At 34.3% G+C, this 27638-nt stretch overlaps 1 protein-coding gene across 3 annotated transcripts in view; it reads right to left on the minus strand.

Moving 5' to 3' along the window:
* Itgav (integrin subunit alpha V) overlaps positions 1-27638 on the minus strand; it is an 84610-nt gene that overhangs the window by 17189 nt on the left and 39783 nt on the right. For all 3 annotated transcript variants that reach the window (XM_027943961.2, XM_071619004.1, XM_071619005.1), the window contains 15 exons: positions 26217-26342; positions 25068-25112; positions 24095-24138; positions 23951-24007; positions 21445-21497; positions 20823-21025; positions 16858-17049; positions 14319-14364; positions 12552-12659; positions 10200-10258; positions 8287-8441; positions 6038-6175; positions 2157-2224; positions 1040-1187; positions 427-519 (listed from right to left, as the gene is read on the minus strand). In XM_027943961.2, the coding sequence (XP_027799762.2) occupies positions 427-519; positions 1040-1187; positions 2157-2224; positions 6038-6175; positions 8287-8441; positions 10200-10258; positions 12552-12659; positions 14319-14364; positions 16858-17049; positions 20823-21025; positions 21445-21497; positions 23951-24007; positions 24095-24138; positions 25068-25112; positions 26217-26342 (1535 nt within the window). The remainder of the gene's footprint in view (positions 1-426; positions 520-1039; positions 1188-2156; positions 2225-6037; positions 6176-8286; positions 8442-10199; positions 10259-12551; positions 12660-14318; positions 14365-16857; positions 17050-20822; positions 21026-21444; positions 21498-23950; positions 24008-24094; positions 24139-25067; positions 25113-26216; positions 26343-27638) is intronic.

The raw sequence follows: 27638 nt of genomic DNA on the forward strand, positions 1-27638 counted from the left end.
TTAAAGCATCACTTTAAAATACCAAAATTAAAATTTCAGTTCCTTTTTTTGGTTTTTGTTTGGGTTTTTTTGTTTGTTTATTTGTTTCTTGCTAGGGATTGAACCCAGAGCCTTCTACATGCTAGGCAAGCACTCTACCAACTAAGCTACCTCTCCAGCTATAACAGTTCCTAATCCATGTTCTCATCCATTTACTAAACTAAAGGCAGCATCAAAAGCAGATTATTGAGTACGGTACAATAGCAAAACTCATTATTTTAGTATCTTGTTCAAACTGAAAAGAACTCTGTTAATTATGATACTCAAAATCAAAAACCAAATTAAAGACACCGTTTTGAAATGTTTTTGATGTTGTTGTTTTAATACTATGAACAAATGCAGAGAACAGCAAAGTATTCTATAATCCACTCGATTAAAATATCTTACTTGAGTTCCAGCCTTCATTGGGTTCCCCAGGTCACATACCACTTGGCGGGTTTGGTTTTCTGTCTTAAATGCACAGGAAAGTCTTGCTAAGTCCTTTGTTAGACAAAGAAAAAGGACGTGAAAAGGAAAATAAATTAATGGCTAAAAAAAAAGTAGAAACCACAAGATTATAAAGTTACAACTGAGTATCATGCAGTTAGATATTAAATTTATTTTTTTAGTGAAAAAAATAAATCTCAACAAACGTGGAATAAGAAGTCAGAACTATGTGTGATTGCCACATATAAATGCACAAGTGTTTCTGAAAGATCCCTAGAGGACTTACATACATAACCATAGTTCCTCTGACAAATAAATTGATGGACAGGCTTAGACACTTTATCTTTCTGACCTCATTTTCAGGCACTTAGCAAGCAATTTTTAAAATGTCGTATCAATGCATTATGTAAAGTATTAGGCTTAAAAGGAATTACATAGAATAGGCACTCTATTGTCTAGCAATTCAGCCTTAGGTAGAATGGCTAAGCTGTGTTTCATTAAATAGGGGAGTAGCTCATTAATGTTAATAAGACCTGTGAGTGCATTTCAATTTTTAAAGAGGTAGCTTGCTTACTTCACTGTTTCGGACAACCCCAATGAAATCAGCCTGCGGTGGCATGGAAATGATGAGCTCAGCTTCATAGGCACCTTCTCCTTGATTCTGAGCCTTAACAATCAATGTGAGAGGGTTGTCGTCTCCAATATAGATCTTCTTTTGATCACTGAAAGTTAATGTGAATTTAGACAGTGAAAAAAGACTACATGGGGAGTGTATGGCTGTTCAAAGAAACAAGAGATAAATACACAGACAGCCCCAACATGTTCAACAGTGTCTCAAGATATTTTAAGACTTCTTCACAGTTCAATAGAAAACAGAAAATAGCATACTGGGAGCAAGTCCAATACTTTTCTCTGTAAAAGAAAACATTAATGCCATGATGCCACTAATAAATCACTGGCTTTCATATTTATTACTGAAGTAATTTTATATCTCTGCATGTACTTTTGGGGTGGGGGGGAAAGAATGGAGACTGAACCTAGGGCCTCACACATACTAGGCAAGCACTGAGTTTACATTCCCAGCTATTTTTAAAATTTTGAATCAGGGTATCACTAAATTGCCCAGACTGGCCTCAAACTGGTGATTCTCGGGCTTTGGCCTCCTGTGTAGCTGGGATCACATGTATGTACCACCATGCCTGGCTCAGCATGTACTTTTTTTTTTTTTTTTTGTGGTGAAGGGGATTGAACCCAGGGCCTTGTGCATGCAAGGTAAACATTCTACCAACTGAGCATATATCCCAGCCCTGCATGTAAATTTTAATCCCCTAATTTTTTTTTATAAAAGCATGATTTTTTACAATAATCTTTTTAATGTATATGCTATAAAACATGGTAAGGATGTGCTTGAGTCAAGAGTATTCCTACAATGAAGTATATCTTTAAGATGACATATTACTTTGTGATAGTATCCAAAGCTAAATGGTCACAAATCTGTCAAGCTAGGCAACTAGTAAAAACAAAGTAGATATTTTTTAAATTCAAGATTAATAGCTTTATTATTATATAAAATCATGTATTACCCCCTAATATAACTAATTCTCATTAAAATATTAGTACTTTGAATAGGAAAATGTGCTCTGTGATTTGAATTTCTTATGGTAATGTTTATTGTTTGGAGCAAAACTTACCTATTTACAGAAACTTCTAGTTTGGGTTTACAGACATTGTCTTCACCACAGTCAAGTAGAATATGAGCCTAGAAAAAAAATATTTATTTATCTACATGAAAAAAAAATATGCAGGTTGCATATGCAGTGTATATCAGTACATATGTGTATAGACATGCATGAACCCATGTGTATTTATATACACTCATCAACTTGTTCATATACCTGAATAAAAAAAATCATTTATTTATAAACAGGTGGGTGTAGCTTGTTAAGAATGAGAAAAAAGAATAATATTAGTAGGATACAACATAACATTTGGACTTTTTAGTTTTATCTCACTTTAATTGCTATTTTGAAATAAAATCTGGTATAGAAGTAATGATTAAAAATTGAGAGATTCATTTTTGTTTTGTTTGATTTGTTTTTTGCAATACTAGGGGTTGAACCCAGTGCTGCTCTACCACTGAGCTACATCCTTGGGTCTTTTTTATATTTTGTTTTGGGACAGGGTCTCACTATATTGCTAGCCTTGAACATGTGATCCTCCTGCCTCAGCCTCCTGAGTAGCTGGGATTGCAGGGTGTGCACTACCATGCTAGGCTGAAGGTTTTGACTCCGCTTACAACTAAGTTGTGTGAACTTAAGCAATATAAACCCCTAGAATTCCTCACTAAAGAGTGTGCCCTCTGTCAATGTCATGGAAATATGGCTACAAAAGACAAAAGAATAAAGAACGGAAAATATACTGGAGCCATACAACAGGAGGACCAAAGGGGGAAAGAACTGGTCAAAATGATGCAGCATGTCCATGGCCATTTAGAAAGAAAAAAAAGAAAAGGAACCAGAAGTGTTAGAATGACCAGAATAGGTGCAACAAGAAAAATCTGAACTTTTCCTTATCCAGGCCTTTCCAGGAGAATGTGCTGGATAGAACAGTATGGAAAAAAACCCAAAGAGAAATAATGGAAGGTGCAGAATATGTTGGATAAGATGTGAAAACAGGAATATAAAAATTGAGAAAAGAAGGAAGGAAAATTCTTGGTTTGTCTACTCTTAATATCTAAAGGGCTTCATACCCAGAAGCAGATGAAAAGAAGAGAGAAAAGGATTTAAAGGAAAAGAATAATGAAAGGAATCATTTAAAAACAGGTGATGATTGCATACTTCTAAGTCACAAGGGAAGTGCAGTTACCTGGAATAGAATTACTTGATAGGAATGCTAATTGCCAATTTAATTGGGATGAAACCCCAAAATATATGGAATTAATTCAATTACTAGATGCAAGCAGTTGCCATAAGCATCAAGAAAAAAGAAAAGGTCAGGATTGTTAGGAGAATTTATGGTGATTCTGTAAGTCACACAAAGGAAATCACTGCTCAGTTCAGGAATAAAGGGTGAATTTTGTGCATAACAAACTCATGTAAGTTGTGTATCTGAAGTCTGGAATAAGAAATTTGTATAAAAATATTAATAAAACTGTGATAAATGAACACATAGCTAACTACCACTTTGCAGGGTAGGAAAAGAACTAAGCTGGCACTGGAGCTGTGGTTAAAACATTATCAACAGGAACACAGCATTCCTGAATGACTACAGAATAATTAAGTGACAATGTACAGAAGAAAAGCAACAAACAAACAAATAAACAACCATGTTACCAGAAAAGATAGTTTCAGAAGTGGAAACCCACAAAGCAATGTCTTCTATGTCCAGAGAACCAAATCTCTACAGTTATATACTTAATATCTCTCCTTTCTTTTTTTTTTTTCAACTACTGGAGATTGAACCCAGAGTTGCTCTACCACTGAACTACATCCTTAGCCCTTTTTATTTTTATTTTGAGATGGGGTCTCACTACATTTCTGAGGCTGGCCTGGAACTTATGATCTTCCTGCCTCGGCCTTTAGTTGCAGGGATTACTGGCATGTGCCACCATACCTGGAATTATACTTAATATCTTGGACTAAGCAAGAATATGATATATATTTGAATGAAAAAAAAAATGGGATAACCATTCCTTCTGCAGAAACCACTGAATCTCCTACTGCAAAAGAGGAAGCTTTTGATCTGCACTAATATAAGTAGCCATGTAGAAGCCAAATGTGGCCCTTGAGCACTTGAAACTTGTCTTGTGTGACTGAGAAACTGATTTTACTTAAAAAACTGATATTGAAATCCCTTAGTAAAAAATTTTTAGTATGTTTAGAATAACTTGAGTATATATATCTTCTTCAACTATAAATTATATGAATTCTAAATAAACAAAAAAATTTTTCAACAAAAATTTAGCATCTGGATTTATATGTATTATAATTGTACAATATATTCTGGATTTTGAAGAAAGTAAAAAAGCAGAATGTAAATAGTTTGCTGACAATTTTTAAATTGCTTACAAGTTAAAATTATAATATTCTGGATATTGTTATGGCTGAATTATGCTTGCCCAAATTGTATGTTGAAGTTCTATTCCTCAGTACCTCAGAATGTGACAGTATTTGAGATACAGTCTTTAGAGAAGTAACTAAAATGATGTCACTAGGGTAGGCCTTAATCTAATATTACTCACCTGTGCTTCTTAAATGATGAGTCTAGGACACAGACACATGTAAAGGAAACACCACGTGAGAACAGAAGAGAAGGTGAGCATCTATAAGCCAAGGAGATAGGCCTTGGAAGAAATCAACCCTCGTGACCCCTTGATCTTGGATTTCTAGCCTTCAAAATTGTGAGAAAATGAACTTATGTTATTTAAGTCCCTTACTCTATGGTACATTGTTGTAGAAGCTCCAGAAAACTAATACATACCTATTATTAAAATTAATTTCTAATAAAAATTAACTTTGAAAGATAGCACAATACTGACTGACAGACCTTAAGAGGCATAGAGATCCACTTCTAAATTGTTAATCAACATAACACTGTACACCTACCAAATTAGACAATATAAACACAGAGCTATATATAACAGGCTCTCTTGAAAATAGATAGTATAAAATAACATGTGATTACTGATATACAAAATGGATTATTAAAATATAAAAGTTACAAAACACTAAACTTTTTTTTAAAAACTTTGCTTTATGCTGTAGTTATATAGTCCTCTCAAATTACCCCTAAAAAACCAAAAACCAAATGAGCAAGTTATGAGATCCTTTAAAGGAAAATAAAAAAGAAATGACGAGGGGCTGGGGTTGTAGCTCAGTGGTAGAGTGTTTGCCTAGCATGTGTGAAGCACTGGGTTCAATCTTCAGCACCACACAAAAATATATAAATACAGGTTAAAAAAAGAGAAAGAAAGAAAATAGAAAGGTCAATCTATATTTAGTTTAAAGAATTTTATGGGGAAAAAATATCAATCCAAAAATATGAACATGTTATAAAAGGAAGAAACAGAAAATAACAATATTTAAATATATTTAAATACATGTTTTTCACAGGTTTTTCTAAAATTAAAATATCAATCCAAAGTCTTACGTTCTTGTACTTAGCCTATGTACAGAATGATTATATACTATATATGCATATTGGTGAAATGTGTAAATACATATATACCTATATATATACTTTAAAAACAAAATGTATATTAAAGATGTGTATCAAAGGTATTTAGCAAAATACTAAAACGTTATGTAAAGAATGGAGTTTTGTTGTTTTCCTTGAATTATTTTATTATTTTATGCATATGAAATGTGACCCTGGCTTTTTCTGCACACAACTAAGGTCAGAGTGGATTTAAATATGTCTAACAGGAAAGTTCACATTTCTACCCCTCTGACTTATTTAACTAAACATCTACCAACATTATAAAAGCAATCCCTTATGATATTTAAGAACACAAATTATAAGAACTTAATAAAGATCCCAGTATGTAGCAGGAGCACACTGGGAGAGACAGTACCTGTCGACTGAGGTTAGCAGGGGTGAACTGGTTCAGGATGGGACGCAAGCCTGTGGCATCAGCGGCCGTTCTATAATCCAACCGATACTCCATAAAAATAGTAATTGGAGTAAGTTTGTCTCTAAATTCAGATTCATCCTAGAAATGGAAAATCTTCACATTAAAGATGGTATCAACTTAAAGTATCTGGAGAAATCTACAGGTGCACATCACAAAGCCAGCTAATTCTATGAAGCTAGTCTAATTAATACCTCTACTTTTCCTCATTCATTTAAATTAAATGGCACTGAAGGATATACACTTACATTTACATTTTGCTTCTGTGACATCTAGACATTGTGATATGTAGTATTTCCACAATGATTCAATTATATATTTCCAATATAATCTCTTTTTGACCCTTAAGTTATTTAAAACTACATTTCCTAGGAACTCAATTTCCTAAATTATCTTTTTGCTATTGGTTTCTAAAAACTGTTGTTACCGTTTGGATGTTAAGTGTCCATGTGATAAAGGCCTGGACGCTAGGGAGGCACTACTGAAGAAGTGGGGAAACCTTTAAGAGGCTTGGCCTAGCTAGTGTCAGGTCCTCAGGTCACTGGAGATGCCCTTGAAAGGGACTGTGGGACCCCAGTCTCTTTCTCTTGCTCTCTGCTTTCTGGCTATGAGGTGGGTGGTACTGTCCTCCCTCATAACTTCTTTCAGAATTACTGCTTCACTGCAGCCCCAAAAACTACAGGGTTGCTCAACCAATCATGGGCTGAAACCTTTCAAACCTTTTCTTCTTATATGTTGATTACCTCAGGTATTTCTTATAGTGATGGAAAGATAACACAAGTACATTGTGATCAGATACCATATTTCCTATGATATCTCTTTGAAATGTTTAGATTACCTTTATGGCCTATACATGTGTTGAGGGCCACAGACAAGTCAAGATGGCACCTGGCACTTTGTCAGGAGGAGTGGTTTGAGAAGTAACGCCAGCGAGCCATTAAGATGATGGAGATTCCTTAATGACTGATTGCTGTGTCTAGATTATGTCAATTAAGTTAAGCTGTGTATAATTATTAAGATGATGATTCCTTAATGACTGATTGCTGTAACTGGATGATGCTAAATTGAGTCAAGCTGTGTATTCAGTTATGTATAAATACCTCTGCTGTCCTACAATAAAGCAGCTCCTGCTGTATCAACCTTCACAAGTTGCTTGTCACCCCTGGTTATTTTGCCCAGCCAGACTGCTGCATACATGATCAATTTTATTCCTGATCAATTTCTACATTCTCTAATTATTGAGTTTCCGTGCTGAATTCTATATGGGTCTGTGAAATAAACCTGTTAACGATTCTCAATCTTCTAAAGCTTTAGCGATATGTTTGCCTTCTTTTTAAAATTTCCATCTTTTATCTGTGGAAGCAGTTCCCCTAAAATATTCAGATGAATATGAACCACATTCTTTTGTGATATGATTAAGGGAGATCCATGAATATTAGTAATAAGAACTACCTTTGATTTTTAGATTCATGCCAGACTATGATTTTACAACATCTAAGTAAGTAAGTAAGTATCTTATTAAATACTTACAACAAGAGAAGAAAATTGATATTATTAATACTCCCTTTTTAAGGATAAAGAAATTTGGGTTTTGATAAGTAACTTGTGCAAGGTCACATATTGAAAAGAAGTAGTTACAGGTCACCCTGACCTCCATAGAGTCTTTTCTTTGCATCTTCTCTTGCTGTAGTCAAGATGTACCTCCATCCTAAGGACACTTTAGCTTCATGAAAGCGTCTAGACCTAATGAAGGAGTCTCAGATTGCAGAAGGCCCTGGAGAGTCTGAATCCCTAAGCTGGTGTCTGAAATTCCTACTCACTCTCTCCCCAGTGCCCATCCTTGCCAGCAGATTAGGCTCAAAATTTTGCTTTCAACTCACAATTCAGATTGAGCTCAGGGGTTTAGTTGATTGCTGACTTTTTGGACCCTGGAGATTTCCTTTACTGTCTTGAGTCCAGCAACATTTAATAAATATCCTTATCATAATTCATTCAGTAATATTGTTGTTGAAAGGCCATCTGCAGTCTGCCAGAAGTGAGATCCATGACTTCTACTGTCAGGTTTGACGCTTGAAAGAGCCAGATTTCCTTAAGCATATTTTTTTGTGCTCTTCACTTTGGAAGTCATTTAGTTGAAAATGAAAAAGTAACAATTAAAAAGAAAAGATAACAGAACACAGATGAACTCTTACCCGCAGATATGCTATCAGCTCTTCACACTGCATCTGTCCCCCTCTAGAAATTGTCATGTTCTTGGAGTGACCCGGGGACCTGTTATGGAGAAACAGTGCTCGCCGAATTGCTCCCTTTTGCTTGAGTTTATCCAAAAGAAGCTCCACCTGGAAGTCTATATAAATCAAAGGATTTATAACCAATGTATTCTTTATGGACTTACCTCTGTCCTAGATATCTAGAATTTTCATGTCAACAGAGATATTTATTTCTGAGAAGTGATCTGCTTCAAATTCATTAAAAATATCTTTTAATGAGGGACACTACAACATATTAACACTGAATAAATTTACTATAATAATTAAATAATTAAGCCAACCATCCCCGAAGCAATATCGTATGTAATTCCAAATAACAATGGCAGTAAAATATAAAAGGAAAAATTCTTTTAGTTTAAGCTGTAGGAAGTCCAGGGGGTGAAATATATGTGAATTAAGACTTTCACTCTCGGAGGAGGACATAGCTCAGTGGTTGAGTAACTGCTTTAGTGTGCCTAAGACCTGGGTTCAATCTCCAGCATGGGCAAAAAAAAAAAAAAAAAACTTCTGCCATTAATCCAAGTGACAAGACTCTTTGTCGATTTTGATTAAGTACTCATTAATTGGAAACCACGTCATATTAAAACTATGGTAAACAATTTGTACCAATTGAAATTCCTCCTTTGAAGGAAGCTACCATATCAAATGATCAGATAAACATGTCCCTCATGAAGTAAGTGACTGTTTGATGGGTTAAGAATCACGTAAACATGACTGTGCAGAGTCGGAAGCACAGTTGTTAAAATTACCACTTTCTAAAATTCAGTTCTTCAAGTAGTTTCTTAAAAGCAGATGAGAGTATGAATTTTTAACACAACAGCTCTCTTTTCAAGTTTCTTTAAATACTGATTGACTTTCATTTCAAATTTAGGTGAAAACTCAGGGCTATTGTGATTCATGTTTGGTTCTACTCAGTCACACTGCTCTCCTTGCAGTCTCTCAAACACACAGACACACTCCTTCCTTGGACTTCTTTTTTTTTTTTTAGTTGTTGATAGACCTTTATTTTATTTATTTATTTTTATGTGGTGCTGAGGATCAGACCCAGTGCCTCTCACATGTTAGGCAAGTGCTCTACCACTGAGCCACAACCCCAGCCCTTCCTTGGGCTTCTTGAAATTGCCATTTCTTCTGTGTGAACCACTCTTCTGTTCCTGCAGGTCTCTATAGAGAAGTTACCTCCAGTGAGGTCCTGCTGGACTCACTCACATGAACACCTGCCCAACGGCTTCAGTCCTCCTCTTTGCTTTGTTACTCATTAATTAGCACCGTCACTATCTGATGCACTGGCAAATTCTGGCAATATTGATTAATATCCCTACTTTGCTCTCAGGGTCACATCAATTGTTTTAGGAAAGGAAGTACACTCTGCTGGGTAGATTAAATTTAGTGAAGAAAACATTTTCTCCTCACTATTCCTAAATCATCTCTATTTCTAAGATAGTTCGGTATTTCCCAGAAATATAAAGCTAAATATCTCAGTCTACTGAGATATCTATCATCTACTCATAGCAAGGATACTCATTCCCCTCAGAGTTCATCTTACATCATTAAATGCTTACCTTTCTAAAAGCTGTATTTATATATGGTGTGTTATATTTGCTATTTTGTGGGCTAGTTTGCACACAATGTCCATTAATAAATATATTATTTCTCAAATGTATTTACTGGGCTTAATAGTTGCCAAAGTAATTAGGTTGCCATCTTAAATGTGTTTAAGCATAAACATTTAGTTTAAAAACAATAACAATTTGAGTTACTAAGTATCCTATAACATTTTTAAGTGGTATATGTAAGAGTATTAAAATACTTTTGATTTTTCATAGGACACTTACTAAGTTTCCTTGGAAGTGCTCCTTTGCCATCTGCCTTTAAACAGAACCTGACATTAAAACTGTAGGAAAAGAAAATATATACATGTAAATCCTATAATCCAGCTTAGATATATTTAATATCATTCAAATCTCACATTTCTTATACAGTCATCCCTTGTTATCTCTAGGGGATTGGTTCTGTGAACTACCCTTCAGCCTCCACAGATACCCAAATCAGTAGATGCTCGTTAATAAAACAGCACAGAATTTACATATAACCTACAGATATCTTCTTTCATACTTTAAGTCATTTCTAGATTACCTTTAAGTCATATCTACTTATAATACCTAGTACAATGAAAATGCCATGTAAATAGTCATTCTACTGTATTGTCAGGGAATACACAATAATATAGGAAATAATAAGTAAAAACTAAAAGTATGTACATGTTCAGTACAGACGATAATATTTTTTTTTTTTTCCTATCTGCAGTTGGTTGAAACCAAGAATGCAGAAATGGCAGGTGCAGAGGGCTGATGGTGCATAGTTAAGGCCAGGAAGCCCGGCATCTTTCTTCATGTCTTAATATTGTTCTTAAAACATGAAACTACCTAGACTAACCTAACTCATTCTTTAGAAAGTTAAACATGTTTCCTTTCAGGGTACCTTGATGAGAAAAATAATTTCCTAACCTCCATTCAAGTTTACAGAACCTGTTGATAAATCTAAATAAGGGAAATGCCAGTTTAGATTTAAAATAATGTGTTCTATAATTAAAAAAAAAAAAAAAAAAAAAACAATCCACTGAAGCATCCTTTAATTACCAAGCTTCTCTAGAGATGTGCTTTACAATATCTTAACAGGTCATGAAATCAGTGTAGTTGGCTGTATCCAGCATCTTAAAAAAGTGTATACAATAAAGAAAGTTGATGTAAGTAATGGGTTTATAGGATTATGGTGCAAGGTTTATTTCTAGCTGTGTATCATGGTCAAAATTAGATGAAAGCTAGTACTTCAATTAGTGCATTTGAAGCCTTCTAATTATTAGCATAATTACAAGCATATTATTAGCATCTTCACAGAAACATAAAAAATGAGTGAAGGAAAGAAAGGCAGTAAAACTAAAAGCCAAAATCTTGAAAATAATTTGATTAACAATCAATAAAAATTAAGAGCAATTATTATGAAATGATTAATGTAATCCCATGAATAAACTAAATTTTTTTAATGACCATAAAAATTCAAAACAAAATCAGGAAAATATCTATCATTAGCTCTTTTTAAATAAAATTTTCCTGTTTACCAATCATTTTCCTCTTCTTCTATAATTCTTTGCAATTTTTCTGTGCAAGTAAAGAATGTGAACAATGCTCCTCTAAGTGATGTTAAAGTACACAGGGCCAAAAACTTCCAATAGTTAGTTTTGTATTTATTTTCACATATGAGAAAGATATTGTCTTTTCCATTGTGGGCTTTTTTTTTTTACTTGTAGATGGACACAATACCTTTATTTCGTATTTTTTTTTTCTTTTAATGTGGTGCTAGGATTGAACTCAGTGCTTCACGTGCATGCTAGGCAAGCGCTCTACCACTGAGTCACAACCCAGCCCTCTCCATTGTATTTTTAAAATACTTTGAGATAAAGTATGAGTCAGTTTAAAGGAAACTTAAGGAAATTATAATACAGGAAGAAAGAAAATATAGCAAATATCCTGAGTATCATACACATGATAAACTTGGAAAACAATGGGGCAGAGAAGTCAGACACTAGACTTATGAAAAAATATTGTATTTTTCTTTGGAAACCAGAAAAGAAACAAGTAAAAGATCAAAATATAAGGGCAAAGTAATTTTACCATACAGCCATACATATTTGAAATCTGAAAAAGAACATCATCTTTTAAAGATTTCATTTAAAGGGTTAGGTTTATGGCTCAGTGGTAGAGCTCTTTCCTAGACTATGGGAGGCACTGGGTTCGATTCTTAGCAACACATATGAATAAATAAAATAGGTCCATCAACAACTGAAAGAAAAAAAATTTAATTAAAAAAATATTTCATTTAAAAGGGCCTGTTTAGAATGAAATTTTTATAAAATGAGTTCTGAGATCTTGTTAGCTTTTTCTTCTTTTTAAATATATTCATTGACCATATACAATTCTTTAAAAAATATAGTAATTTATTGAGTATTTCTGGAGCATTCTAGAAATTTTCCTTGGAACACTATTTCTATAATCCAATCTATGGCCAAAAAATGGAGTGTATCCACAGAAACTGCTTTAGTAATATTTTAGCCCTGCCATCTTAATTTTTAATTGTTCTTAAAATAATTGAACCATTAATCATAACTATTATTAAACACATATCCTTACCAGGAAACTTTGAGAGCTGTCCCAGGCAATGGGCAGGTTTTATTGTCTTGATTTAAAATGCTAGGGTATACTTCAAGGCCAGCATTTACGGTGATAACAGGTCTGGCCCTATTTTTAAAAAAGGGAAGAAAAAAGTTCAAACTTAGAAGCTGAAACTTGGGTTGATCCCAGCATTTTAGGTTCACATTCACCATGATACAGTAACATCTAAAGCATTCTTTCTAAGAGCAAAAAACATTGAAACAAACTTTTAAGTGTAAGATGACCAACTGCCTCGGTTTGCTCAAAACTTTCCCAATTTCAGCACTGAAAGTCCTGCATCCTGGGAAATTGCTCAGTTCCAAGAAAAGCAGGACAATTGGCCAACAAATCTGAACTTAGTCCATTAAGTAAGTTACAAGGTCCCTACTTAATGCAATGCAACATGAGTGTCATAAATCCATCTGTGTTAACATAAGATAATCTCTAAGATACATCCAAGATGTAACTGTAGTAAAAGGAAAAGAAAATCTCACAATAAATAAAGAATGTCTACAGACACACATACATTTACGCACATGATCTCTTTTAATACATGAGTACTTTTTGTAGGACATACCTAATAAACTAGTAATTGACATGAGAAAATATATTTTTATTCTATGATCTTTATGCATTGTTTGAATATGCACCACATGCAGGTATTACTTCATTAGCAGCAACTTTAAAGCTAAAACAATAAAATACAGTTAAGCACTCCTAATTAAAAAAAAATCCAAAATCTGAAACTTTTTGAGCACAAACATAATGCTCAAAAAGTTGTGGATTTTGAACTATTTCATATTTCTTATTATAAGGGATGTTCAACTGGTAAAGTCTATGTAACTATTTCAAAATTAGAAAAATTCTAAAATCTGAAACATTTCTGATCCCAAGAATTTCAGATAAGGTATTTGCAACCTGTAAATATAGTTTTCCAAATTCCAAACATCCAAGTTTACATCTTGTACAAAAATACAGTAGACTCAAGTCAATGAGATTGCCTCAAAACGACAAATCCCTGAAATCTATAAGTACACACATTCCCCCAAAGCTGTAATTAGGTTGAGTCATCACAAACTCTACCACCTAGCATCGATGTTAGGTTTCCTACCATGCTTAATCTCCATCTGTAGAAATATTAAGCTACTTGAGATACCAGTTGATATTCTATGAGAATTGATGAAATAGAGAAAACTGGTAATATATATGAAGTTGGAAAATAGAGAAATATGAATTTTTACACATTTTTCTAACAAAAAATATTCATGTGGGGATCCATTACATAATCACTGTGGTCACAGAATACTGGGCCACAAACACCAGGCTGGATTCCTACCTCTTATAGGAAAATACAGCCTATACATTTGATGTGGGGAAGAGGCTCACAATGGAACCCAGGATCTGGTACCTGCTGGGTTAAGTGCTCTACCACTAACAACATATCAGCCCCTATCCATACAGTTTTTAAAGAGAAATGAAAAATATAGGAGAATGTCTCTGAACAAAATTTAAGGACAATGAGCAAAAACTCTGAACATTTTTCTAAATAAAAAAGTCTATACTGTTCTTTTCTTTGAGACTTCCTTGTATAAATACTCTTTACCCACAGCAAATCCTGAATAGAAAGAACAAACAAGTTTTATCCTTACTCTAAGAAAATTAAAACTGAAATTCAAACACTGGGATTTAACTAAAAGAATTTTTTAAAATTCAAAATATTCCCATAGTACAGAACATGAAACATACCTGTATAACACAGCTCGATCTACACCAAAAGCTCCTACAATTAAGTCTTAAGCAAAAGCAAAAGAATATGTTAGTAATAATAATTGTTTTTAAAGCTTATGTATCATTCTAGAAATGCTTAATGCACATAAGATTTAAACATTTTCTCAAAACTAAAAGGTTCTAAGATAAGATATATGAGGATAAAACACTTGAAAACTATAATAAGTGTTCATCATTGCAAATGCTCATCATAAACCAGACTTTCATTCAGGTAGATAAAAACTTTTTCTTGGCTATTTCATAAAAAGAGCACCAAAAAGGAAGTGTATAGCCAGCAAACATATACACTCCCCAAAAGCAAAAGCTTTACAGATACCTGTGTATTTATACTTTTATTATAAAATTTTCCGCCAGTTCTCTTGTTTTAGAAACAAAACCAAGAAAGCACATATACATATGTTGAATATGATAGCAGGCAGCATTCAAATCAGCAAGAATAAAATACATTAATTTTTATACATACAAGCATAACTGGTCAATGATTTAAAAAAACTGAAACCACAGATGCATTTTACAATATATCCAAGTTCAATCTAAGGAAACCTTTTCTAAGCAGAGAAGCATACAAGAGCAAATAAAGACAGACAGATTGAATTATATGAAAATTCAAAACATCTTTATGCCAAAGACACAAACATGACAAACTGGGAAATGTATAAAAGAGCTAAGAAGTTAAAAATTGTCAATATTTAAAGCACTGCACAAGTTTAAAAATGAAGGAATGAAAGAAAGAGAAATTGTGTCTCAATTGAAAAGGAGAGAAAAAAAAACATAAAAAGGAAATTCCAAAAGTAAGTATACAAATAAACAATAATGCTTATCTTCATTAATAGTTAAAAACTGTTAACTGAAACAAAATAATATTATCTGTGGCTCAGGAGGCTGAGACAGGAGGATAATGAGTACAAAGCCAGCCTCAGCAATGGTGAAGCATTAAGCAACTCAGTGAGACCCTGACTCTAAAAAAATACAAAATAGAGCTGGGGAGGTGCTCAGTGGTCCAGCGGCCCTGAGTCCAATCCCAATACCAAAAAAAAAATAAAATAAAATAATAATAATAATAATATAATACATCTACTAGGTACTCCAAATTATTTTAAAAGAGGTGCAGTGTGGGAAAATGATTATTTTTTTACTGCTAGTGTTTTTGAAAAAGTTGACAAAAGCCATTTTGTAGAGGAAATGGGATTATTTTTTAAGGCTGTTCATAAAGTACACATCTTTGACATACCAATTCTAGAATTTTGTCCTAAGGAAATATTCAGTGGTATGCAACAGAATGACATGTAAAGATATAAATGCCCTCAAATAAGGTAAAATTAGATATGATATAGCTATTTATTAGAGAGAAACATAAAATTTATGTTTTAGAAGAAAAATAGGGGAATTGTTTCCCATACTTTAAGAAAACAAAATATATAATAATCATGTTTACAAAACATGATTCTGCTTTGTTAAGAAATATGTATGAATGCAAGCCAGGCGTGGTGGTGCATGCCTCTAATCCCAGCAGCATTAATCCCAGGAGGATCAAGGGTTTAAAGCCAGCCTCAGCAAAATCAGGCCCTAAGCAGGTCAGGGAGATCCTGTCTCTAAATAAAAATGCAAGAAGGGCTGGGGATGTGGCTCAGTGATTAAGTACCCCTGGGTTCAATCCCTCGTACCAAGAAAAAATAATAATATGAATGCATAGGAAAAATATGCTTTGCTGTATTTTCTAAAAGTTCTATAATAAATATTTTATTATAACATACAACTGGAAATAATGCCAATTTATAGATAAGAGTAAACTTTATGTCTTATTTCTAGAAACCTTTCAACATATTTGTATATTGAGCTTCTATTAACTATTTCAACAACAAAGGTGATCTACATTCTCTCATTTTTTTAGAATAAAAAGAAGACCTATTTTGATCCTGGATTCATTGTAATACTCCAAGTATATAAGAGCCTGAAAAAGGTTTTGCTTGTTCTAATGGACTAACCCAGTGAGCAAGTTTGGGCAAATGACGTCCTCAATCTCTTCTCACATATAGAAAAATGGCCTCATAGTAACCTAACTTAGCTTGTGTCCCCTCACAAGCCTTATTAAATAAATAATTTACCTTTAAAAAAAAAAATCACATTAATTAGTCAAGTCCACAAAAATGCTACATCATTAAGCACAAAAACAATGGCTAACGTTTAAAAACTTGGAATGAGCACTTGGTTTTTGTTTATAGCTTCTACAACATTTTTCTGACATTTTATTATAGACCTCAAGACAACGAAACAGACTCAGAGTTAAGTGTTTCATATTGTATGCCACCAGGAAACAGCTGCCTTTCTTCCTGTCCCCTGTACTGAGAACAGTGTCTTCTGTACAAGGGAGGCCTGATCAATGCTTGGAATATTCAACTGAAATAATTTGTAATATAAACCAAGAGAATGGCAATTAGTACTCTTTGCTATTTGGACTGAAAAAGTGCACGAGCCACATGCATTTACAGAAAAGCACCTGGATATCCATTCTTGTCTATGTCTGTGGCTCCCTTCATGGAATAGCCAAAGCTTGGTGGCATGCTCTGTGCAGCCCACTGCCCTTCGAGGATCTGAGATGGCACTGTGTTCAAGCCCGTTGATCTTCCATTGAAAATATAAACAATTCCTTTTTTATCTTCACCCCCATAGGGAGCAGCAATTGCAATATCTGTGAAAGGAAAGGAGAGTGAGGATGAGAGAAGAAAAGAGAAGGGTAACAATGATTCAGGAGAAAGGGGACAGGGAAGATGGGCAAGACAGAGAGAAGGAAGTCTTAGTGTTTACAATTATTTACATAGTGATCTTAATATTTACAGAAAGCTACTGGGGAATGAGACTGATCGAACTATGTTATGTGCATATATAAATGTGCCATAATGAATCCCACTATTAAGTATAATTATAATGCACAATTTAAAAAACTGAAAAAAAAATTTAGAACCTCTTGATCATATTAAATATTGATTCAAAATTCAACAGAGTACTTTCTATTCAACAGTAACGATCTAATTCAAGGAGATTCGAGCAAAACTATGTAGAAATGACATTAATTCAGAGCCAGATATTTTTGGATCTGACCCTGGGCAAACCACTTAACCTTTATAGACTTAAAATGCTTTATTTTTAAAATTAGGAGGTAGAGAGTGAGGTGGGCATTTGTCAAAAGATTCATCTAAAGTTCATTAGTTCTCAAATTTCTAGCTTATTTAGCTATGCATAGCTTTTGTTTTTCCTAAGCAGAAGTAAATCCAGCTCAGAAATTTGAAGGTTATAACTTCATGCTGATCTTGCTCAATTTATAATGAAATGACATAAACAAATAGAATTTAAAATTCTTAAAAAAAAAAACTCCAAAATATCAAATGGTCACTATGATCTTTATAAATTCGAAGATATATTATAAACCCATCCACTTCTCTGTCTCTGCTGCTACCACCTTAGAGAAGCCCTTGCCAGGCTCTGCCTGTACCCCTGGAGCAGCCACTCAAGTGGCCTCGCACTTCTAGTCTTTCCCCATGGCTCATTCTCTTCAAAGCCGGCCAGTGTTAACCTTACTGTCTCAGATCCCCCTTCTTGATAGCCTTCAATTATTTCTCAAAGCATTTAGAATAAGACCTAAGTCGTGCCTGGTATGTCTTCTGCTCACTTTGAAAATCTCTCCTACCCTCTCTACCCTCCTCCTTTTTGTTTCATCCACTATTCCCAGCAATCTTGGCCTTTTTTCTATTTCCTAAACACACCAAGTTAATCTCTGGGCATACCTTTGCTGTTTTCTCATCCAAACAGCTTTTGCTCCACAGCTTTTCAAGCCTTGCTGCTTCCGCTCGCCATACATCATAGATGAAATGCTATCCTGTCAGTGAGGCCTTTCCTAGAAACTCTAAGAGGCCGAGTACTTGTCCCTCAGGACCCCTACTATATTGTACTTTCTTGGAACTCTTGGAACTCCCTATCACAGTACTTTGTCTTAAAAAAAAAAAAAGCCCAGTCACACTACCTGCATTTCCTCATTTTTTGTTTACTTACTCTATGAATCTCCATAAAACAAGCTTCATGAGATCAAGGACAAATATCTGTCCTGCATCTAATGGTCCCTCTGTACCTGCCACACCAAATAGCCTCCAGTTCCTTAATGTATCCAAACTGTTTTATTCCTGCTTAATGACAACCCCTCAGACACCAAAGATACCTTGACCTCTCACCCATTGTATAAGACCATTATGCCCACTGTGATAATCACATTCTAGTGTTTATTTTTTTCACATATACATTGCCACTACATAAAGACATGGGTGGGTTCATGCATTTTAAAGAGGGAAAATGTATATGTGAAAAAATGGGCTCATTTTCAGCACCTACCATAACATTTGTTCTTAATGGGAACTAAGAATGTACCATCCTTTAAAATTCAGTATTTAAATTATTTAAGAATCTCTCTGTTATTCTTTTTGAAGTTTTGAAAGGTAAATATAATTGCTAAATTAATATGTGCATTAAAAAGTATTTATTAAAATATAATTTCCCAACAAAAGATGGCTCTAAAGTTAAGATATTATTATTACAAATTATCTTTAATTTTTCTAATCCCTTCAATATTTTATACATGCTTATTATCTTTTCCCTTGGCTGTCATTTTTGAAAAGCACTATGTTTTCATGCAATCAATTTTCTCCTTTGATCATTTTAGTTGCTCTCTTCTGGTTGGTTTTTTTTTTCCTCCCCCCTGCTTTTCTGAAAAGATGTTGACAAAAACTGCACAAAATTACCCTGGAGCTATGTAAAATCGTGGAATATAAATTTATTGTTTTGCCTTTCATAACCCTCTTGATAGTACCCAGTGTTTTCCTGATGAGGATAGGTAGAAAGAGTGGGATACAGAAATACAGAAGCAATGACACTTAATGTTATCAGCCATGAACAAAAATAGAACCAGGTTATATTATAATTAATGATATATTTACACAAATCCAGCTCAGACAATTTTCCACTAAATTCCTTATCTTTCAAGAACTACTACTTGGGACAATAAGACCTAAGGTAAAACCTTGGAAGACCATCAACACCCTCTATGGAATCTCTCTCTGGAAGTAAAATCTCTTCATAAAAAATTTCTAAAACTTCAATGTTTTTAGCTGTTGTTTATATTTTTTTGTGTTGGCAGATCATATCCTATTATTAAAATCTAATAAGAAGGATGAGATAATGACTGGATCACAATATCAAGGAAACTTCCATAAATTGGTTAGAATACCCTTGACAGAAAACAAGTCCAGGCTTTCCCAGAAAGCTTGGGAGACAGAGGCCCAGTGATATAGCAAACAACTCATCAATTTTATGCAAAGCAGAACCTCAAATATAGGTCTATACTTTCTAGGTAGTAGTTGTTATTAGTAAGTAATGGTTTGGCGTGTTTTACTGTATTTTTTTCATGTTTTATTATGAGCCGTTTAACGCAGCTTTATTTGATTTATGTTAAGTTATCTTGGTGTCTAAAATCTTCCAGATTATTTTAGGAAGCAAAGTGTGCCTCTGACCTATTGTTCACTAATGTTGAATATTTCTAGGGTTAATCAAGATGACACTTGAGTGGTATATAACATACAACTACCCATGAGGCAGGACTGGAGCCCAGAGTCAAATAACACTTTTCTTTCCACTAGAGAGTAAGTCATCTGTACTTCTGGAGTGTTTTTCTTCATTAATTTCCTTTACATTTTGGGGAAGCATATCCCTAAACACTGTTGGTTATACAAACACACCAACAGTTCATCTCTCTATCCTGTGATCCCTAGAAAGATTTTTAATAGTATTTTTTTAATCTTGGTAACTTGTGGCATATATTTCATGTTTCTGAAAAGAGTTCTATAGTAAAAGCCAACTTTGTTTTTTAAAGATACATATAGCTATTGAAATGATACTATTATAAAAACAATGGACCTTTTACATGTCCCCATGAAGAGACAGAGAGCCTGGCTCAGAAAGTCTTAGACACAATAAAGTTATGACTTTAAAAATATTAGTGGCAGCTCATACTTATGAGATTAGAGTTAGAATCAGCACTTCCTTGACACTGTGCTGGGAGCATTATTTTTGTTTTTCATTTTTTCACTTGTAATCAAATGGACAGTAGAGGGCACTGCCGTTTAGCAGGAGGCAGAGAGAAAAATCAGCAGCTGGCACTGGGCTCCACAGGAATAAAGCTTTCTTCCAGAAATTAACCATCTGACACTCTAACTTGAAGCTTCATGAATAATACCTCAGGAGAGCTGATTTTTTGAAAACTTCGCTCTGATCTTTAACGAAAAAAAAGACAACCTGACTTTAAATATCCTATCTTTCTAGGAAGGTTCACTCATGCAAACTTCTCCAGATGGGTGCTAGGACTTTTCCCAGGTGGACACAGAGCATCCGGAACCCACAGTTGCTGGATTTTAATCTTACCATTGAAGCCATCCTGGTCCAGATCTCCCAAAGGAGCTATGGCACTGCCAAACCGTGCAAAGACCTCAAACCCGTTCAGTTTTGTAGTCTGGAATTCTCCGGAAGCTTTCTGCAGAGACACGGAGACCTGCCCCACCTCTTGGAGTTTGCCATCAGAGCCTCGATCCATGAAAAGTGGTGCTCCAATAAACACATCTGCATAACTGAAAGCACAAAATCTTCTCACCAGAGAAAGATTGGATTCCATCTCTTAGTAAGCATTTTCTTTCTCATTAAAACGCTGCTTCCCTCTCTGCACCTCTCTCATGGCTGTGCTGAAGCACAAAATTATCACAGTAGTTATTTCAAAGTCAAACCTTGCTTCAGCTCTTTTAAAAATCTATAAGTAGTTCCTAAGCTTACTTTTTTTTTTTTTTGCATTATAAACACTATTGAAAAAATTGTGACCAGCATAGAGTTTGCCTAATATTCATGATTAAGGTTGCTTCAAATTAATTCCACAAATAGAAAGAAAATTAGCAGGAAGGGGATCAAGAAACAAAAGAAAAAAATGTTTAGTTTTAGTAGAGCATTCATAAACACGAAAGGAAACAGTTTTCTAGAAACATTTTTTTAAACTTACTCATCCCCATTAATGTCAGTGGCAGCGACAGAAAATCCGAAATATGCAGCCATCTGAAGACAAAGACAAAAATGAAATGTTTATACTTCATCTAACTGGCTTAGACAATATTTATTATTAATATTTACATGTATTACACGTACCACATTGAAACCCTTACTCTTTTCTCTGCACTTAAGGGCTTCAATCTGAATCTCTTTTGTTTATTACACAACAAAGACAATCAGTTAATGAGTCTTGTTTATTTTGCTAGATTTATGGGAAAAACATTCCACACACATCATTCCAGCATCTTCAACATGTGCCCAAGTATAGTCAATTTTCCTTCCCAGCTCTATTATCTCACTTCCTCTGCATTCCCCCAAAACACAACAGTCAGACACACTAACAGAAAGACAGATGGTCACAGACAGACATTTTAATTGAACCAAAAAATAAGTTTCATACACATATATATATATACACATATATGGATGCCTATGCAGTACGGACAATTGACAATAGCTATTAATGACAGATAATAATTGGCTTTCCAGTATGAAACCACTACTATAGAAAAATTACTGTTTGGAAAAAATATAGAAAGGAGCTCATTTTTGTCTCATATTTCACTTGTCAGATGATTTTGCTTTTACTTGTCAGATGATTTTGCTTTTCGATTATACATGGTTAAATGGGTGTGGGCTTATTATGGACTTATAGGCATAGGTAAAAGAAATGCCTTTCCCACCACAGAGGACTAGTGCCCATCACAGTCAGAGCAGCCTGGCTAGAAATAAATGTGAAAAGGAAGTTCTAAAGACAGGCCCACACGCAAAACAAAATGAGGACAAAGGACAGGTTAAAGATGACCAGAGTGAAGAAAGAATCCACACACTGAAAAAGGAAAGTTAGGAATGCTTCCAAAATTTAATTTGGAAGTCTGGAATTCTCCTGAAGCTCTCTGTAGAGACACGGAGACCTGCCCTACCTCTTGGAGTATGCCATCAGTGGCTTGATCAGAGCATCTTATAAGGGAGATTCTCACATTATCTATTTTCAATTGATATAGTGTAACCAAGAAAAGTGAAAGGTATATTCTGTACTTGATGACAAGATCAGAGCTTGTGTGTTTAAGTACTCAGAGTTTGGGGTACCATGTTGATGTGTGACTCGAAAATAATAGAATAATAGTTGCAGGCTTTTATGTTTGTCCTGAAAGTATAAAGGACGGCATTTACTCAGGGGAGTTTGATCCTGAGCACTGTGGTTGAAGTATTTTCATTGGATTCTCACAACTATGCCACATGCCTATCTATAAAAAAACAAAAACAAAAACAAAAAAACAACTAAACAGTTAAGAAAGAATGTTTTGTGCAATGCAATAGCAAAAAATCATGGATGATCCAGGTCGTTACTCATCCAAAGCCCATGTTTTCTAGCCCCTCCCCACATAATAGCTGGAAAGAATGAAGGAAGCTTCATGAAGACATGTCAGCATCCAGAGACACAGGTCATCCGACAGGACACTCTGCTTGAGCCAAAGAAGTCACAACAGCAGAAGGAGACAATCACCCCTGAAATAACCCTAAACACCAATCAACTACAGGCCTTTTGTGTTGCACAGCCACCCTGGTTGCCGCACAGATGGAAGAGGTTTCTGGAGACCAGGGTTCTAGTTTCTCAGCCTATTAATCCTCTCCCAAAACCTAGCCCTCAGGTGAGCATGTAGGCTGGAATCCCAGAGCTGCAAACCACAATGAGGTGTTTTTCTTTTTTTCTCTACTTAACTGTTTGTTTTTTTTATCATTGCCAACTTATTATTTAATTCTGAGATATACAATATTATAAAATGTCTCTACTTGTAAAGAATGCCTAGTACTTAAAAGAACTACATTTTAATTGAAGAATATTTTATTTCATGTAGTACAAACCAGGTTTGCTTGTAATATCTATAATATGTAAAACTGTGCCATGCTGTTTTGCCTCTAATAAAATTAAGATATAGATCATTCCTTAAAGGGAATTGAATGCCATCAGCATAGAAAAGTTTTTCTGAACTTCCACAAAGAAAGTTTTTGTAGTTTTATGTGTGTGTAATTTGATTTTTTATTTCCTAAAAAAAAAAAAGAAAGAAAACAAAAAAACAAAGCCATGATAATCAATTACAAAAGCTAAAGTTTTGCTTAAATTACTTGGCTAAAGCAAAGGTTAAATGTATAAAGCCTATCTTATACCTAAAAATTAAATATTATAGAATCATCACTCCATTTTTATATCACAAAGCAAAGTTTTAAGACATTAGGGAATGTTGAGTGAAAAAAGCAAGACACAAAAATTTAAATAAACCACTTTTTGTTTACACACACACACACATACACACACACATACAAATGAGAAATACACCATAATGACAGTTTGATGGATTATCTGTTTGACTGGATGATAGATATCTCTTATACTTCATCTCCCACAATTTCTCTAATGAATATGTACTTTTGTAAGGATGATGTTTTTAAAAGCATACCTGCTCACCAGTAAAATTGTGCAAAGAGGACATGTTTTTCCCATCATAAATATAAACCTGTGTAGAAAAAAATATAAGCACATGAAGTATAGTAAAATAAAAGGTAACACACAGATTTTTAAAAACAATTTTCATCTCTCCTACCATGCCCAGAGTCCTTGCTGCTCTTGGAACTCCCGAAACAAAGTCTGAAAAGAACAACAAAAAATAAATAAATGAACATGTCTTCAATTTTAAGACCAACATTGGAAACTGAAGAAGCAGCTTAAAGTTTTGTTTTATAACTTTAGTAGAAAATGAGATATTTTTTTAAAAATTGATATTCCAGGGGCTGAGGCTGTAGGTCAGTGATAAAGTACTTGCCTCGTATGTGTGAGGCACTGGGTTCAGTCCTCAGCACCACATAAAAATAAATAAAGATACTGTGTGTTCATCTACAACTAAATAAACATTTTTAAAAATTGATATTCTATAATAAAAAATAGCATTTTAACTACTAAAATCAAAATCTGAAAAATGCAGAAATCATCTCAAGTACTCAAATAAATGCACAGGAACCCTCAAATCACTGTAATCTTCCTAAGCAAGAATTAAGATAATGTAACCTATGAATTAAGAAAAGTTATCCTTAAGTAATGAAAAATAATATAAAGCAAACTGAAATGGGGTAGGGGTGGCTGTGGCATAGAAGTAAGACCAAAGTTGGTCAAAGTCTATCTAAGACTGCTGCATTGAGCTCTGAAGGAACACTGGTACACAGAGGAAGCGGATAACATCTTACAGACCTTGTCCAGAGGCTACGAATCAAACCTAAATAAAGAAGGAATGCTCCAAGAGGACAGAATTTGCTGAAAGCAAAGAGGAAGGAGCTGAAGAAATCACTGACTGTGGTTAGGGTGGGAAAGACACCAAGGCCCACAGCAGGCCTTGAACAACCAACAGAGAGAGAGTAACAGAGACCCAGAGTGGGACTCTCCTCAGTGTACTAACTCTTACTAGTGTCTTCCATTTAAATTCCATAAAAATAGTTTCAAATTGCTGAAGAATCTCAATGTCACGTTTCAAACGCTTGATTTAAATTCTTTAAAGGATTAAACATAGTTCACATGCTTCATACCATCTATGCCATCACCGTTGAAATCTCCGACAGCCACTGAGTAACCTACATGGGAACCAAAGGTGAGACACCATGAGGGCAGGAGTTAACAGCGTCTTTGTTAAGTCAACTTCCCTTCAAAATATGATCAAGTAACTCCTTTAACTAGGTAGGGTTTTGTCTTTTGGGGTAACAGCTTAATAATGTATATGACAAATAAATTTTAAAATAATTCAGCTGGGCTCAGTGGCTCATACCTGTATTCCCAGCAGCTCAGGAGGCTGAGGCAGGGTGATGGAGAGTTCAAAGCCAGCCTCAGCAAAAGCAAGGTGCTAAGCAACTCAGAGAGACCCTGTCTCTAAATAAAATACCAAAAAGGGCTGAGGATGTGGCTCAGTGGTCAAGTACCCCTGAGTTCAATCCCTGCTACGCCCCCTCCCCCCAGGTGAATAAATAAATAAATAATTCTGTTAAATACTCAAGTACACTATCTGTATTAGAAAAATAGGACTATTTTATCCACTTTACAAAGGAATCTATTAAAATTAGGGTAAATTTGCAGTTCATCAAAAAGAGGAAATAACAGATTCTCTCAATCAGTAAGTACTAGTTCTGTTGAGTATGATTTGTTTTCATAAATAAAAGAGAAATTTAAAGAGAAAGAACAAATGTTAATAAATCCCCAAGACCCAAACTGTAGTTTAATGAATACTACATACATTAAATAAAACAGTAGTAGATATTTGTACATCTAATGTAGTTTAATAGTAGCTAAAAGTGCAGTAGTCAGACCACCTGGGTCTGAATCTCAAAACAGCAAATTATGTGTGACTTGGGGCAAGTGCTTTTGCCTCTCTGTTCCTCAGTGTTCTCACCTACAAAATGAGAATGACAGTGAACTTTCATAGACTTGTGAGGACTAAATGAGCAAATACACACAAAACATTAGGAATGCCTGGACCATAGTAAGCACATCTGAAAGGTTAGCCACTGTTATCACCACATAAACAATCACACTCTCCAATATCCATTACTGAAATGTAACACAACCTAAGTACTCAATAACAATTTGAAATTGTACATTACTTATGCTTTAAAAAATCTTAATCTATTTCACATAAAAGATTTTTATCTATTTTAATAATAGAACAAATATAACCCTTTACCTACCCAAATAACTGTCATCAAAAATTGCTTGTGCAGTCCGAGTGGCTAACTGATTATTATACTTGATGCTATAAACTTTGGGGTCATATTTAGATACAATTTCTGCCACTTGATCCGAGATAAGCTGACCTGACCAAAAAATAAAAAAAGAAAATATATATATATATCTATACACACATACACACGTGCACATAAACATGTATATATAGGTAATAAATGATCTTCTACTGGGAACTCTATGATATAGACAATGAATACTACATACATTAAATAAAACAGTAGTAGATATTAGTACATCTAATAATTAGTCTTAATCCTCCTTTATAATGCTAAATTTGAAGTCAGAGATTCTTTTACTTAAAACTTTTACTGTGCAAGCCAAAACTTAAAATTATTCTCCATTAATAAAAAACTAAAAACACATATTTGGTCTTAATTTACCAAAAATTCAAAATAATGAAATCAAGAACTATTTCCCAACCAAATCTGTAAAAACAAACAACTACTGCAATGATTAAATACTGTTACCTTTATAATCAGAATAATCACGTTATTGATTTAACTAGTTATCTGAATGCCCTCATGAAGCAATCTGGATGGGTGAGCTCACTTTGTCTCACAACCTTAAATTATTAGATAGACATGGAATCCAGATGACTACACAAAAAGCAGATAACCTCCACCCCAAGAAAGGTTGGCTGATTTATTAAATACCACCTGCCTAAAAATTTTGATTTCTGCCGTTTTGAAAGAAACTCATAAGAGCTGAAGTTTTTGAGGTGGATCTAATTTGTTCTGTCATATGGGGCAGCACTTTCTAGAAGCTACTAGTTTATCCTCTATACCTAAACAAACTGAAAACATAGAAAAAATTCAATAAATGTTTTTTGAATCAAAGAACAGAGGAAAATGATAATCTGTTTAGAATAAAACATTACCATTTTTTTATGCAGAGGCAATTCCAAGATCTATTAAACAGTTCTATCTAAAGTACCTATTTATCCAGGGTGAAATCTGTTGATGTTAATCTTATTAAAACAAAAGATTCTCTGCCAATTCACTCAGTTTTAGTCCTATATTCTAGACCACTTATAATAAAACTCTAATAAATATAGTATCTATTTGTCCTAATATATAATTAAACGGAAACACAAAAATATATGATGTAATAACTCAAGGTATTAAAAGAACAAGTCATTTAAAAACATTCACATCTGTAACACCTAAAAAGAATTGCAGTCCTGAGAATCACAAAATCTAGCTTCCCTCACAGTTTTAGTTCTCAGGCATGACCATCAGTTGCTTCCTTCCCCTCTACTGAATGACACACCTAGTACAGAAGAAGAGGAAATCCATGTTTGTTTGGTTGTTTTTTCTTATTGGTAGGACAAAAGGCATGGCCTCCTGCATGCTGAGCAAGTGCTC

This window comes from Marmota flaviventris, chromosome 11 (genome assembly GCF_047511675.1).
Source record: "Marmota flaviventris isolate mMarFla1 chromosome 11, mMarFla1.hap1, whole genome shotgun sequence".
NCBI classification, from domain to species: domain Eukaryota; kingdom Metazoa; phylum Chordata; class Mammalia; order Rodentia; family Sciuridae; genus Marmota; species Marmota flaviventris.